At 44.1% G+C, this 15,885-nt stretch overlaps 1 protein-coding gene across 5 annotated transcripts; it reads right to left on the reverse strand.

Annotated features, from left to right (window-relative positions):
- Positions 1–1,558: 1,558 nt before the first annotated feature.
- LOC112215739 (rhodopsin) lies at positions 1,559–12,786 on the reverse strand. 5 transcript variants are annotated; one of them, XM_024375071.2, is made up of 9 exons: positions 11,977–12,786; positions 10,656–10,784; positions 7,271–7,382; positions 5,582–5,681; positions 3,263–3,431; positions 2,493–2,661; positions 2,168–2,333; positions 1,824–2,063; positions 1,559–1,731 (listed from the first exon to the last, which is right to left on the reverse strand). In XM_024375071.2, the coding sequence occupies exons 1-9, from the start codon at positions 12,194–12,196 to the stop codon at positions 1,612–1,614; spliced, it is 1,425 nt and encodes a 474-aa protein (XP_024230839.1). In that variant the 5' UTR covers positions 12,197–12,786; the 3' UTR covers positions 1,559–1,611. The 5 variants fall into 5 exon arrangements, with proteins under 5 accessions (XP_024230839.1, XP_024230841.1, XP_024230842.1 ...); XM_024375073.2 differs by lacking the exons at positions 5,582–5,681; positions 11,977–12,786 and having other exon boundaries at positions 3,263–3,472; positions 10,656–10,775; XM_024375074.2 differs by lacking the exons at positions 10,656–10,784; positions 11,977–12,786 and having other exon boundaries at positions 5,582–7,194.
- Between the last annotated feature and the right edge of the window lie 3,099 nt (positions 12,787–15,885).

Consider the following 15,885-nt stretch of genomic DNA (forward strand, 5'->3'; position numbering starts at 1 on the left):
GTTTCGTAATCATATTTCAATTCCTGTTTTCATCAATAACAAGGGCTCGATTCAATCAAATCCGCTTTAGCCAACATCCGCATAGCGGTTGTTTTGGCGGTATGGGAACTGAGTTCGAGCTGTGGCTCCTGGCATTATACCTAAAGCGGACATTGCCATTGGCTGCACGTAGTTGCATTAACGAAAATCCCATGCAGCCTTATTTACAAGTTTGAACACTGGAATGTGAGATATAATCTACACCTGGATTAGGATGATAGAAATGCTCATGATTTCATTGGATGATTTATACATTTGAGCATAATTATTTCTATATAGCCTATATTTTCTCATTCTGAACTTCTAGCGCTTTGGCTTTCATGGCAACGATCGCAAGAGCAGCTGCTCACCGATTTGACAGCTCTAGCAGTTTCACCTCTTACATTGCCAAAACATCTGCTATGCGGGTGTCTGCTATCGCCAGTTAATGCTTGATCTGACTGAATCTAGGCACTGGTCCTATGTAAACTGAGAAATGTTCAGCAAAGTGACATTTTTAAACCACAGGGCAGCAATGTACTGTAGTGTTTTGTTTGTGCTGTCTTGATTGGTTGTGCAATCCACCCAACAACCCAATGGGCATCTGGACTTTTTCTGAAAGGCTAGTACCTTAAATGCTCCCATATGAAAGAAACAGCTATGAAAAAGAAAGGTCTCATATTTTTATCGTCATTTTTATTCCAGGACATTTAACAACTTTATTTCCACGTCACGTACAACATCCTAATCTTTACATTATTAAACACTAGTCCTGTCTCCAGAGCTTTTAAACATACACGCATACACACACGCACACTAACACACACACTCTCAGGAGGTGTCTTCTTTCTGCAGAGGTTCTATGCAGGTCCATTTGTTTACATTCAGGACCTTTTTCCGAGCCAAGTGTTAAGAACTAACCCGTTCAGCCTCATCATGGGAAAGACACCGAAACCAGGGGAGAGCTCTCCTCAATGCTTTATGGTAGGCACAATCTAAACCAATTTAAAACGTATTTTACCCTAAGTATTCATTTAAAAAATGGATACTTTAAAGTGTATTTAAAGGGCATAAGCTGAACAATTATGTAAACAAAAGTTGCCGTAGGTTTTTTTTATATTGTGGCATTTGAAGGTTTCACTTCAACACTAAATGATTGTATGTGTTTTAATGGGAGGGGAGCCCATGGAACGTGTTTAGTTGGACAGCCACCAAAATGACACCCAGAGGTGCTGCTTAAAGTGCTTGAGGTAGAAGTCAAGATGCACTAACCACAGACCTGGTATCAGACAATGCAACCCCTATTCCTAACCATAACCTTTAAAAGGGGAGTAAAATAATCTGACTCTTTTTCAGTGGTTTGAGGCAACTTCTACCAACTCCAGTAAACGATTGATGAAGCCAACTAAGCACTGTTTCTTGGTTTGTTATGCTTTGGTCACATTGAGGGATATATGTACAGGTACAACAGGCACACCCATGCAGTGCAGACAGAGGTAAATCGAGAAAATTGGCCTATCGGAGGCTGCTGCTTGGCGGTGGGTCCACAGATGGGCTGGGACAGGTAAGGAGTCAGGCTTTATGGGTCGTAGGTCAGGCAGGAGCCACCTGGCTGGCGGAGATGGCCTGTGTTTTGGAGGAGGCGGTGGAGGTCTCCTCCTCACCGAATGGGTTCTTCCCGCAACACACTATGGTCAACATGCAGTTCCTGAACTGGAGAAGGGAGGAGAGGGAAGGTTTTTCACACACACGTCTATCTATGTCCGCTTTATGTAGACATACACACACACTCTGCTTGGGGTTACCTGTCTGTTGAGTAGAATGTAGATTATTGGGTTGTAGAGGGCAGCACTCTTGGCAAAGAAGGCTGGGATGGTCATCATGACTGGGCCAAAGTTGGTGCCCTGATTGGCAAAGATGTACCAGGCCACAGTGGCATAGGGCATCCAGCACACCAGATACGAGATGACCATGACGATCACCATACGGGTCACTTCCTTCTCTGCCCTCTGAGTGGTCTCTGACTCCTGCTGCAGGGCTGCCGCCTGAATGGACAGACACACACAGAGTGCTTTGATATGAGCCCTAACTGGAGATATATTAGTCCTGTGTGTTTACCGGTACTCAGTGACCGTGTGTGTGGTCGTACCGCGCGGACGGTGCAGAGCAGACGGCCGTAGCAGAAGCCGATGATGACCAGTGGGATGGAGAAGTGGAGGGTGAACATGTAGATGACAAAGGAGGTGTTTCCCAGCTCAGGCGTCGGGGTGTAGTAGTCAATCCCACAGGAACACTGCATGCCCTCTGGGATGTACCTACAAACATTCACCTCATATTTTTGTTTGGAAATGTAATATACAGAAGTATTGCCCCTGAGGTCTACCAGCCATCAGCCCATTCCCTGTTCTTAAGGTGACATTTAAGGTAAGACTAGTAGGAGATGCTATTTGGAGGGTATTTAGAGGGTTACCTACCTGGACCAGCCACACAATGGAGGTAGAGCACAGGTGAGAGACATGATCCAGGTGAAGGCCACGCCCACAATGGCGTGCCTCTCATTGAAGCGGAAGTTGGTCATTGGTTTACACACCACGATATAGCGCTCGATGGCCAATACCACCAGAGACCAAAGGGCGATCTCCCCTGAGAGAGACACAGCATGTTAGAGAGACATACACAGTATAAATGCTCATGTGCAGAAACTATTCAGACAGTTAAGGAATATTGGACACAGGCAGAAAACTTAACAGTGAATACAGGCTAGTGTATCTAAAAGTACACAGGGTATAGTGAGTGAGTTCCAAGAATATTGGCAAATATACGTTTTCATACAGTTATATGATCTCATTTATATCGATATGATAACTACCGTAGGTCCTACTTCAACACAGAGCTTAATGTATTCATTATATAAGGTCTATACATCTGCAGTTATTAAATACCTTTCCCCCACCCCCCCAGTCACAGAACACAGGTGTGTAAAAGAGGTGCAAATATACATATTATAGGGCGGCAGGGTGGCTAGTGGAGCAAGGCACTTAACCCTAGTGTTCTGTATCTCCTTACATTAAACTCATTGAGTTCAAGGTACATTGAGGTGACACCTTTAGGTAAAAGATCCTCTTAACCACAGATCTAAAATCAAATTCCCCATAGCCTAACCATAACCATTATGGGAACAAACATATCTTATCCTGTAGCTTGCGACAACTTCTACCTAACCTAAGGCTCCACCGTGACTTACCTCCCATAGTGGCAAAGAATCCTTCAACGTTACAGCCGGTGACCCCCAGGAAGAAGTATCCCTGTAGGGCTGTTGCCAGAGTCACAGTGAAGCCTCCCACCACCATGAAGAGGTCAGCCACTGCCAGATTCAACAGGATGTAGTTCAAGGGGGTCCGTAGCTTCTTGTGCTGCACCGTGACATAGAGCGTAAGGAAGTTGACGGGGAAGGCTGTGATGATGAGAAAGATCATGTAGGCAGCGAGGAGCGAGTACTTCCAGGGTGGAGCTAGGTAGTACTGAGGGTGCTCAAAGGGGCTCCTCACCACCCCTGTCTTGTTAGACATGGGCACGTAGAAGTTTGGGCCCTCTGTGCCATTCATGGCGACGGCTGTTGGGGTGTGTGTGTGTGTGTTTCTGTTTGTCTATGTGTCTCTACAGGAGTTTGTGTCTTTCTCGATCCTCTCTGGTATTTGGAGAGAGGAAAGAGAAAGCACTATGCCTTCTACGAGAGGAGCTATTTCTAGCTGGAAGGTTGGATAGATAGATGGAGGAAATAGATCCTGGTGATGAGAAGTGGTGTGCTCTGCCCCCCCGAGGCGGGCACAGACCCTTTTAAGAGCTTCTCTCTTAGGATTAGGGACGTGCATGGAACTCAGCATGGTGTCAACATAGGCAGATTTAGGACACACACACACTCTGTAATTCATGAGAAAAACATCTAGGACATATACTGTATACTCGAGGGTTATCCTCTGATGATTTCATCACAAGTGTGTCATAAACAAGTTTGCAAAGGAGAGAGTGTTACTACAGGAGGCTGACGAAGACCAATGCAATTTATAGACTTCTTCTCAAATAGCACATATGACTCTGGCAAAAAGTAGTGCACTGGGAAACATGGTGTCATCAGAGATTTACATTATCCTAGATGTCAAGAGGCTACTGTACCAGTCTGCTAGTGCAGACCGACATGTCAAACCTTTTTCTATATATCATGTTCCAGACATTTATTTCATGGACTGTCTACATTCCCTGTTGGTGTAAATCTGTGTGAGAGGCTCTGTGTAATCTGATCCTGTTAATCCTATTGGGTTGATCGGCTAAAGACGCACTTTTGTTACGGACTATAATGATCGTCATAACCTCGTCACTCAAATAACGTACACTACCATTCAAAAGTTTAGGGTCACTTAGAAATCTCCCTGTTTTTGAAAGAAAAGCACATTTTATGTCCATTAAAATAACATCAAATTGATCAGAAATACAGTGTAGACTTTTTTTTTTTAACTAGGCAAGTCAGTTAAGAATATATTCTTATTTACAATGACGGCCTAGGTTAACTGCCTTGTTTCGGGATTTTTACCTTGTCAGCTCGGGGATTCGAGCTAGCAACCTTTCAGTTACTGGCCCAACGCTCTACTATGCTACCTACCGCCCCTCAACATTTAACATTTAACAAGGCCGGGATCGCGGAGTCGCCTCATCACTGTTGACGTTGAGACTGGTGTTTTGCGGGTACTATTTAATGAAGCTGCCAGTTGAGGACTTGTGAGGCATCTGTTTCTCAAACTAGACACTCTAATGTACTTGTCCTCTTGCTCAGTTGTGCACCGGGGCCTCCCACTCTTCTTTCTATTCTGGTTAGCGCCAGTTTGCGCTGTTCGGTGAAGGGAGTAGTACACAGCGTTGTACCAGATCTTCAGTTTCTTGGCAATTTCTTACATGGAATAGCCTTCATTTCTCAGAACAAGAATAGACTGACAAGTTTCAGAAGAAAGGTCTTTGTTTCTGGCCATTTTTAGCCTATAATCAAACCCACAAAAGCTGACGCTCCAGATACTCAACTAGTCTAAAGGCCAGTTTTATTGCTACTTTTTATCAGCACAATAGTTTTCAGCTGTGCTAACACAATTGCAAAAGAGTTGTTTTCTAATGATCAATTAGCCTTTTAATATGATAAACTTGAATTAGCTAACACAACGTGCCATTGGAACACAGGAGTGATGGTTGCTGATAATGGGCCTCTGTACGCCTATGTAGATATTCCATTAAAAAATCTGCAGTTTCCAGGTACAATAGTCATTTACAACATTAACAATGTCTACACTGTATTTCTGATCGGGTGTGAGCATATGGGCGGAATATTCCTCAGAAGAGCAAGAGAGAAACTGACTCCAACTCCTTTTTCAATCAGACTGGACTTTCGATGAAAGCCATGTAACTGATTCCAGATCAGCATACAATCAAACATAAATATTTATTGGCTGGATTATAACCAAGTAGAAATGTTGATAAAATATATTAGTAAACTGGGAAGATGGATTAAGTGATTCTAAACCAGTTTTCGGAGGTCAGTTGGGTTCATCGATCGGCAGTCAGCAGTAGAGAGAGCAGTTAAACTGAAGCTCTGGCAGCTTATAGTCTTCACTGTGGAACATCTAGATTAGAGGAAACACAGCAGAGAAGACAGGATGAATGGGTCAGAGAACACAGCACCAGGCAGAGGAGGGATTCCCATAGATAGCAACACAACATCTAGCACTGCCGCTAGCAACATTTGGTAAAAGACACTTTTGGTAAAAAACACGAAACACAAAAATAAGTGAAAAATAAAAGCTAGAGAGGGTTCATTCTGAGATTCTGCCAGAGGGCTATGGAGTGCCACGGTGTGTGTGAGCATGTACTGTGTAATATTTTAATGATTAGAAAAAAATGTACCTCCCTATTCTGCACCTGGGTGTGTGTGTGTGAAAGGGGTGAGGGGGCATGAAGTGCAATTCTGTGTGTGTGTGTTCCATCTATTTAGTACCTGGAACCAGGAGCGGCACATATTGATGCTGACAGCAGGCAGTAAGGAGCGGTAGTACTCTCACTGAAGGGGTTTAGGCCAGGGCTTGAGCAGGACATCCCTGCTGCTCATAGACCTCAGCACAGAGCGACTCACCACCACTGGGACATAGTCAGACCCACCCTGCTGTAAAGGGAAACTGAGTCTTTCCATTCATACTCTCCTGTTAGTTTCTCTCCTCCCTCTCTTCCACCTTTCTAACCACCCTCTCACTCCTTACCCCTTCCATCTGTCCCTCTCTCCTACACTCTCCTTACTTCCCATATCCTTCCCTCTTTCTGTCCCTCCCTCCTCAACTCAAAGCTGAGTTTGGCCATGAAGATGTCCTCCTTTGTGTCTTCCGTGCCATCATCCAGCTTCAGGGACTGGGATTCTGACACCGTTAAGGACTCACTCGTAGACGTGCACAATACTTCTGCTCCCTGCTTTCTTACACACATTTAAGCCATACACCATTAACAGACCCATGCCACCACTTTGAGTATTTTAACACCAAAGAAAAACAAAGACACTGAAATGCACAACATTTCATCCTCAGAGCTCAGCCAGTAAGAGTGACGGAAAGAGTAGACTACTAAAGGTCAGTCAGTGAGTTAGTCAGCATGTGGTTTCTAGGAAAAGCCGTGGCCACCGTGCCCTTGTGGCAGGCAGGCTAATGCAGGTTAATCCCAGACAGAGAGGTCTCTGAGGTGTTAGTGTCATTAAACTGAGAGAGAAGATTCTAACCCTATTAACTCTCACCGCTAAGATGACTTAGGCCTGACAGCTTATGCTGCTCGGCAGAAATTAAATCAGTGCCAAGAAATACTTGGATTACTACCTTCTCAGAACACACACCTCAGCACTGACACGTACACATACTGTATGTAATGTGTGTATGTATGGAAACGTGTACGAGCACACAACCTTAACCTACAGATTATTCCCATTAGCTAAAAGTGGTCATGAGAAATGTGTTGATTTTAGTGGTGTACACTGCATAAGGTCATGGATACCCCTACTGCGGCATTCCTGTCAATGCGAGGGACCTCCAGGGCAATGACAGACACAGCCTCCTCATCAGCAATACCCTCGTCCAGGTAGAACTGCGACAGAGGTAGGACCTTTACAGTACAGTGACACATTAATAACACACCTTGGAACCAAACATCAATCACAAAGAGACGGGTGTCAACCTACCGTATGACGATGCCGTGTAGATCAAGGGCTGTTTGCAGTTGATACACACACTGCCCTGGCTGTCCAGCAGGGGGTTGTTGGTGGAGCAGCCGTAATACATGGAGATCAGGTCCTGGGTTACACACATACACACCTTTGTGAATATACACAAACGTATAAAATACACACTCCACAAAAAAAAAAAAAAAAAAAGTGCCTTCAGAAAGTATTCACACACCTTTACCTTTTCCACATTTTGTCATTTTACAGCTTGAATTTAAAATGGGTTCAATTGAGATTTTTTTTCTCACTGGCTTTACCCCATAATGTCAAAGTGGAATTATGTTTTTCGAAATGTTTACAAATTAATAACACATTTAAAGCTAAAATGTTTTGAGTAAATAAGTAACCATTTTGTTATGGCAAGCCTAAGTACAGGAGTAAAAATTTGCTTAACAAGTCACATAGTAAGTTGTATGGATTCACTGTGTGTTTAACATGATTTTTAAATGACTACCTCATCTCTGTACCCCACACATATAAGAATAACAGTTATATGTAGTGGAGTTACTTTTAGTCATTTCCATATTATTTCAACATTTACCAATCATTTTTTTTCGGCAACATACATATATATGTCATTTTCATTCATGTTATAATATATTAACATTAGGATTCATATCTGTAAGGTCTATAAATTGCATAATTTAGTGGAATTAAATTGGCCTGTGTGTATTTTATTTATCCAACAAAACTATCACGTGCAAAACATACAGCGGTTATTTTGTGAGGGATTTCTCCTGCAACTCCTCATTTGGTTGCTGCTGGAGTAAAACATGTGCTTTTATAAGTACATTCATTACGCAACAATTCTAAATGCAATTGCGTGTTAAAACTGTTTGGGTGCACGATTAAAAAGAGCTACTATTTTTATTTCTCAACTGGTAATTTAAGCGGTCTCCCATTCACCATTCAAGCATAGGCAACAGGCTATAAGCGCTTCACCCACAACTTTACAATGTGAGCTGAAGGCAGTATCCATTTTAAAAACATACTTAATTGTTTGAAACCGGAATGTTTTATTTCATATTATGACGCATGTCTATGGGCAAAATCTGACCATGAAGGCAATTATTTTATTAAGACTTCATAGGCGGTGCGTGAGTTTCAAGCTTGGGGAAGCATACAAATCATTCTACCATATCTACAATTCTGCGTGCCAGTTATGATTTTCATATGTGCTTTTTCATGGAACAGATTAATTTCAATAATAACATTTTAGTTTCTCAAAATCATTGTCACGCGGTTCATCATAAAAAGTTCAAAGTCAACTAAAGCGAGATCACCAGCCTCTGCCATATTGGCACACTGATACACCGGGATCCATTGGCTGCTAAAGAAATGAGCACATGGAACTCATAGCCTATAGGCCAATGTAGCAGTATAACTTCCATCTTTTACACTAAGGATTGGTGATTATCGGGGGGAGATTGTAAGAAAGATTTATAAATAGCTTACTGTGAGGAACTATAGTTTTAATATATTATTAGTCGAATTTGCATGTAAAAAAAAATGGAATCACTTTCCTACATTTCTGTGCAGCAGGCCAGGTACTTCTTATGCATACTCAGGTTCGCACGCCCCCTCAACATTATCAGGACAGAGAAATCAGACATGCTCATAGGGTGGCAGGTAGCCTAGTGGTTAAGAGCGTTGAGCCAATAACTGAAAGGCTGCTGGTTTGAATCCCTGAGCATACTAGGTGAAAAATCTGTCGATGTGCCCTTGAGCAAGGCAGTCAACACTAATTGTTCCTGTAAGTCACTCTGGATAAAAGTGTGTGCTAAATGATTTAAAAACATTTTTTTGAAGAGGCTATTTATTTTCGATTCCACTGTGGATAAGTCATGCTTTCTGGTGAAGTATTTCAGTATAGGAGTGATTACATTATGCAAAGTGTTGGTCCTAAATTTCATGAGCTGAAATTAAAGATCCCAGAAATGTTCCATATGCACAAAAAGGTTATTTTTCTCAAATGTTGTGCACAAATTTGTTTAAATCCCTATGAATGAGCGTTTCTCCTTTGCCAAGATAATCCTGATGGGTGTGGCATTTCAAGAAGTTGATTAAACAGCATCATTACACAGGCACACCTTGTGCTGGGGACAATAAAATGCCACTCTAAAATGTGCAGTTTTGTCACACAACACAATGCCACAGATGTCTGCAATTGCCATGCTGACTGCAGGAATGTCCACCAGAGCTGTTGCCAGAGAATTTTGTGTTAATTTCTCTACCATAAGCCGCCTCCAACATCGTTGTACACAACCGCAGACCACGTGTATGGCGTTGTTGGGTGAGCTGTTTGCTGATGTCAACATTGTAAACAGAGTGCTCCATGGTGGTGGTGGGGTTATGGTATAGGCAGGCATAAGCTACGGACCACAAACACATTTGCATTTTATCTATGGCAATTTGAATGCTCAGAGATACTGTGATGAGAACCTGAGGCCCATTGTCATGCCATTTGTCCGTCGCCATCACCTGATGTTTCAGTCTGATAATGCACAGCCCCATGTCGCAAGGATCTGTACACAATTCCTGAAAGCTGAAAATGTCCCAGTTTTTCCATGGCCTGCATACTCACCAGACATGTCACCCATTGAGCATGTTTGGGATGCTCTAGATCGACATGTACAACAGCGTGTTTCAGTTTCCGCCAATATATACCTACTTTGCACAGCCATTGAAGAGGAGTGGGGCAACATTACACAGGCCATAATCAACAGCCTGATCAACTCTATGCAAAGGAGATGTGTAGCGCTGCATGAGGCAAATGGTGGTCACACACACAGGTATCTGTGACCTTAATGCATTCCCAGTCATGTGCAATTCATCGATTAGGCAATAATTGAATTCATTTCAATTGACTGATTTCCTTAAATGAACTGTAACTCAGTAAAATGTTGGACATGTTGCATTTATATTTTCCTTCAGTATACTTCCCTATTGGACCCACCACTATGCCATTTCTCTCCTGTTCTATTGGTTTTCATGTCAACTTTATTTTGTAGTCCAGAAGCCAAAGGCACAATTCTAGTCATATATACAACCCAACCTAGATGTTGCATCTTTAGTTTCCCCCTTTTTCTAAGTTTCTAACATAGATTTTAATCTTTGTCACATTTGTAATTGCTATATTTGCGCAGAATGTTTGTGTTTCCCCCAAATTGCATTATTGGCTGCTTCAATACATGAGTTACATGCTCTGTGAAGCACCCCAAAGCATATCGGTCCGGTAAATTTCTCAAATGGCCGGTAAATTAAAATCTTACCGGTCACGTTGTCCGGCGCCACATTTTCCTATCAGAAACCCTGGTGTGCACGCATGCAAAGACACACACACCTGGTTGAAGTGGTTTGGAGCAGACGGTAAGGCTACCCAGGTCCATGGTCTCCTGGAAAGCGAGAGGGTCTGGCCAGCTCAAACTCTCCCGGGGTTCTGCTCTGCTTAGCCAACGCATACAGAGTGTTACTGAGACCCACCATCAAGGACAACAAGGTGCTACAGGTAGAAATTGTCCTTAGCAACAGATCTGGGGTCAGAATACCCTCTTCAAATTATACCCTAACTATAGGCTAGGAAATGGAAAACTGAACTTAAATCAGTGCCTACTGGAAACTTCTTCAGAACTCCAGAACAGGTGTAGATCAAGACAGAACTGGGCACGCAATTGATAGTACATACTGTACACTCATCAGAGCTGTGTATGTATGCTAAGCATAGCCATTGTTGCCAGCAACCACAAGCCCCAGTCAATACTCTGTTTTGCTCTGTGATGGGTGTACTGATCCTCTCTAAAATAACTACCTTGGCTTTTTGTTTAAAAGTGCTGTGAGTAGAGGAATTTATACTTGTAAGTGTTTGTGTATTCATCCTTGCATGTGTGTGTTTGAGCAGAGGAAATTGCTGCCTGTTTGTATAGATGAAGATGGTTGTGCACTGAGGGACCTCTAAGAAAGGCAACACTAGGTCAATGACTTGCAGCTGCAGAAGCCCTATAACTGATATTCATCTACTAGCTCCAACAGCTCTCCTCTCCTCTGTCCAAGCGTCAGTATTGGAATTGTTAATCAATTTATCCTGTTGTGTGTTGTTTAGCAGTGTTTTCCATGACATTGTGCCATGTTATTCCGTCCAGAGTCCGCTAAACTCATAAATCCCAGTTCAAAGTTTTCCAAGCGGCACCAGAGAGGATGGTAAAAGTAGAAAAGAGTAGAAAAAGAGAGAGTGTTGGTGCCAGTGAATAAACAGATTAGAGGAAACCAAGTGAAGTAAAAGGGAGATGGCCAGGAAGAGGCACATCCTCTTCCTGTGTGTGTGTGTGTGTGTGTGTGTGTGTGTGTGTGTGTGTGTGTGTGTGTGTGTGTGTGTGTGTGTGTGTGTGTGTGTGTGGTAATCAGTGGGTTTGTTTTGGTTAGTGAGGATGTGCCTCTTCCTGGCGTCTTCTCTTCCTGCCCATCTCTTGGCTGCGCTGGGCTGTTTCCTCTAATCTGTTTGTTCACTGGCACCAACACTCTCTCTCTTTTTCTACTTTACCTTCTCCCTCTCTGTGCATCAACTAAAACAAAACATTTAAAGGTGACATTTGACAGATGGATTTGGCCTTCTGCTTTAGACCGTTGCAACACAAGTCGCAGAAGTAGGCCCCACATTGGAAGGATACACTTTAGTAATGCCCAGTGGTACATCCTTGGTGAGGTTGTGCAGGAAGTACCTGGAGATGTTAAAGAGCGTCTCAGGTATATGAGAGCTGAAGGGTTCATCCTGGAGAGAGGAGAAGGGAGAGAGGAGGGAAATAGAGGGCGGGAAAGGAAGCAGGAAGCTCGACAAGACGGAGCTACTCTTCCTCCAGGGGAAGGCCTGCTCAAAGACATCTCCATCATGATTGAAAAGTCCACAGTGTTTCCCTCCTAGAGTGCAAAGAACCTTGGCGTGACCCTGGACAACACCCTATCGTTCTCTGCAAACATCAATGCAGTGACTCACTCCTGCAGGTCATGCTCTCCAACATCCGTAGAGTACGACCCTACCTCACACAGGAAGTGGTGCAGTTCCTAATCCAGGCACTTGTCATGTCCCGTCTGGAGTACTGCAACTCGCCCCATCAAACCCCTGCAACTTATCCAGAGTGCTGCAGCCCGCTTGGTTTTCAACCTTTTCAAGTTCTCCCATGTCATCCCGCTTCTCCACTGGCTTCCAGTCGAAGAGCACTTCCACTACAAGACCATGATGCTTACCTACAGAGCAGCAAGAGGAACTGCCCCTCCCTACCTTCAGGCTATGCACAAACCCTACAACCCAAACCGAACACTCGGTTCTGCCACCTCTGGTCTCTTGGCCCTCCCACCCCTAAGGGAGGGCAGCTTCTGCTCAGCCCAGTGCAATCTCTTCTCTGACACCCCAATGGTAGAGCCAGCTTCCATCTGAAGCTTCCATCTCACGAAAGCACCTGAAACCCTACCTCTTCAAAGAGTATTTTAAATAATTCCCCTCCTCACATTTGCACTTGACCCCCCCCCTTCTAGCTCTGACTTTGTTGATAGCTACTTTATTGAGGAAAGGTGGACTTAGGAAAGGTGGTCCCACCTAGCTTTCTTAAGATGAATGCAATAACTGTAAGTTGCTCGGGATAAGAGCATCTGCTAAATGACTAAAATGTAAGAATGGGCGGCAGGGAAAGGGGGCAGAGAGAGACAGAAGGCACACAACATCCATCAGATACACGCATCTTTGGGCATCTCTGTAAGGACACAGAGGCACCACGACTCCGTCTCTGCCCCTTTTGCTCCTCTCTTCCACCCTTGCCCTCCACTTCTTTTCTCTTCCTCGCTCTCCTGCCTTAAACACTAGTCTGAAGATAAAGAATAGCCTGAGCTGCGCCACATCCTCCCTTCACAGCACAGAGCACTTTGCTCACATGGGCTAGGTTAAGAGGCAGGGTGTGTTTATTAGTGTGTAGCGCCAGCTAGCTCCCGCAGTGTTTGATGGCTCATCAAAGCCCTTTGGCCGGGAGAGTTAAAGTGAGATCTATAAGGTTCCTGCTCTGGATTCAATCACAGGGGTTCCTTATTTCAGGGGTGTGACCAGGGTAGAGTACTGTAAAAACAAACGGAGAGAGAGAGAGAGCACACTGACACAGGCCAGGGATAGTTAAGCCACTGCATACCAGCCTAAAAGGGACAGGGTGCTTATAATCAGACATACACTACATGACCAAAAGTATGTGGACACCTGCTCGTCGAACATCTCCAAAATCATGGGCCTTGCAGTCGGCTTTCCAATTCAGCCCAAAGGTGTTCGATGGGGTTGAAGTCATCCGCCAAACCCAGATTCGTCCGTCAGACTGCCAGATGGTGAAACGTGATTAATCACTTCAGAGAACGCGTTTCCACTGCTCCAGAGTCCAATGGCGGTGAGCTTTACACAACTCTAGCTGACGCTTGGCATTGCGCACGGTGATAGGCTTGTGTGTGTGTGCGTGGGCCATGGAAACCCATTCGATGAAGCTCCAGATGAACAGTTCTTATGCTGATGCTGCTTCAAGAGGCAGTTTGGAACTCGGTAGTGAGTGTTGCAACTGAGGACAGGCGATTTTTAAGCGCTTCAGCACTTGTCTGTCCTATTCTGTGAGCTTGTGTGGCCTACCACTTCACAGCTGAGCCATTGTTGCTCCTAGGACGTTTCCACTTCACAATACCAGCACTTAAAAAGTTGACCGGGGCAGCTTTGACGATCTGACTTGTTGGAAAGGTGGTATCCTATGACGGTGCCACATTGAAAGTCACTGAGCTCTTCAGTAAGGCCATTCTACTGCCAATGTTTGTCTATGGAGATTATGCTCGATTTTATACACCTGTCAGCAACGGGTGTGGTTGAAGAGTCGAAACCAATAATTTAAAGGGGTGTCCCACATACTTTGTATATATAGTGTACCCCTCAAGAAGGGGTGCTGGTGGGAGGGGTTATCATAATAAATTATAATTTAATTAACTGGTTACTATAGAAACAGAGGTCATAGTGGGTTCAGAGAGTTGACGTCATGGTTGACATGAGTTGGGTTGTAAAGCAATGGTCATCGGGGCTGTTGTCGACAGAATCTCCAGGAATGTTCTCTCATTGATGGCTTTGCTCTGTATATCTAACCAACTTATGCTTTGCAGCAGTATATTGCTGAATTGGAATGGATTCCAAAAGCATTTTGTATTTCAACTAAGGAACTGAAGGGAATTTAGCCTTCACAGTTTTTGTCTGGCCGTAATGCAAGCTACCATTCTCAACTTTCTCAAACCTGTTATTCTTAACTTCTTAGCTTTTCTTAACTCAACCTTAACCCACTCTTAACTGTACTTACTGGGCTCTACTCTACCTTTAGGCATGGTGAGCATCTTACAGTGTAACGCTGTATAGAGCGGTAAACATGGTAGCGCTCAGCCAGCTGCGGAAATGCCTGAACTTCTTCAGCGTCTACTCCTTCCTCTCCTAATTTTCTGTTCATCCCCCCTTTTTAAAGGTAATTTTGAGGCAGGAAAATGTGAAGACTTTCACTAGGTAGACTCCCTTACCCCTAGTGATGTCCAAACACTGCATAGACCGTATCCAGTAATAATACGCAGCCTCATTAAACCTGCTCTTCACCACGGCATTGTGGGTAAGCTGCTTCAACACCTTCACAGCATCACTCTGTCCGCCTGCCTTGTGGAATGCTGTGGGGGGAGGAGAGAAGGAAGTGAAGAGACTTAATTGTAGCGATGGAGGAGGAAAAGCGAGCTTGAGTGGCGCTTAAAGGTAGACTTATCACGCAATATGACGTAGATGCAGAAAGTAAACAGCATAGTGGGATAATTTCCACAACAACTAAGAGCGTTGAAGCGTGAGGCTCAACTTCTCTGCTGGTTTTGGTCCCCTGGTTACCACGCTGTCCACAGCGTGAAGCAGACCTGTGTACCTGCACAGATACTGTGTGAAATGTTGCATCTCGCTCCTCTCAAAATCTCCGTTACTGCTCATGGCAACATCATTTCGTGAGTCTACCTTTAAAAAGGGCTTTCCGGACATGAAGCGGGGCAGAACTTCCCATACATTTCCAACGAGCCAGTCAGGGGGCAGAATTCTATCCAGGCGGAGTGATTGGTGTGATCGTGCACGTAAAAGCAGAGGTGGCAAAAATAGGAATCTGCTCTGTTTTGGAGAACTCCGCTCCACCCCATCTCTTCCCGTCTGGACAGCCCTTAACACTGCTTCTATTGCAACAACAGAGATATGCTTTGACAAGTCTAAGAAATCTCCTTGAGATTCAACCTTATAGGAGCCAACACCTTTCCCATTACTCTGTCTCATTCTCAGGCTGCCAGAGTTTAACAGCATCACACACGCTCTCTCTCTCGCTACTACACGCCAAGGGCAATTTGTACTTAACGTATACGAGACAATATTTTCACTAACTACAAACAGACGTCTTCTTAAACGAACCCACTCCCAAATGTCAAACAGCATGGCACTTAGCAAGCAGAGCACCAGTAAACATATGTCCTATTCTTCATGCTGCTATCTGTGGCTAATTAAAGCCAACTTC

The sequence above is a fragment of the Oncorhynchus tshawytscha genome, linkage group LG16 (assembly GCF_018296145.1).
Source record: "Oncorhynchus tshawytscha isolate Ot180627B linkage group LG16, Otsh_v2.0, whole genome shotgun sequence".
Lineage (NCBI taxonomy): Eukaryota > Metazoa > Chordata > Actinopteri > Salmoniformes > Salmonidae > Oncorhynchus > Oncorhynchus tshawytscha.

Excerpts from the sequence above, each read along its gene's own strand:
- LOC112215739 (XM_024375071.2), bottom strand. The coding sequence starts at position 12,196 with ATGATGGAGATGTCTTTGAGCAGGCCTTCCCCTGGAGGAAGAGTAGCT. Across the intron at positions 3,432-5,581 it reads CAACTGACCTCCGAAAACTG|CACAAGAAGCTACGGACCCC; the intron begins GTTTAGAATCAC and ends GTCACGGTGCAG. Across the intron at positions 2,662-3,262 it reads ATTCTTTGCCACTATGGGAG|GGGAGATCGCCCTTTGGTCT; the intron begins GTAAGTCACGGT and ends TGTCTCTCTCAG.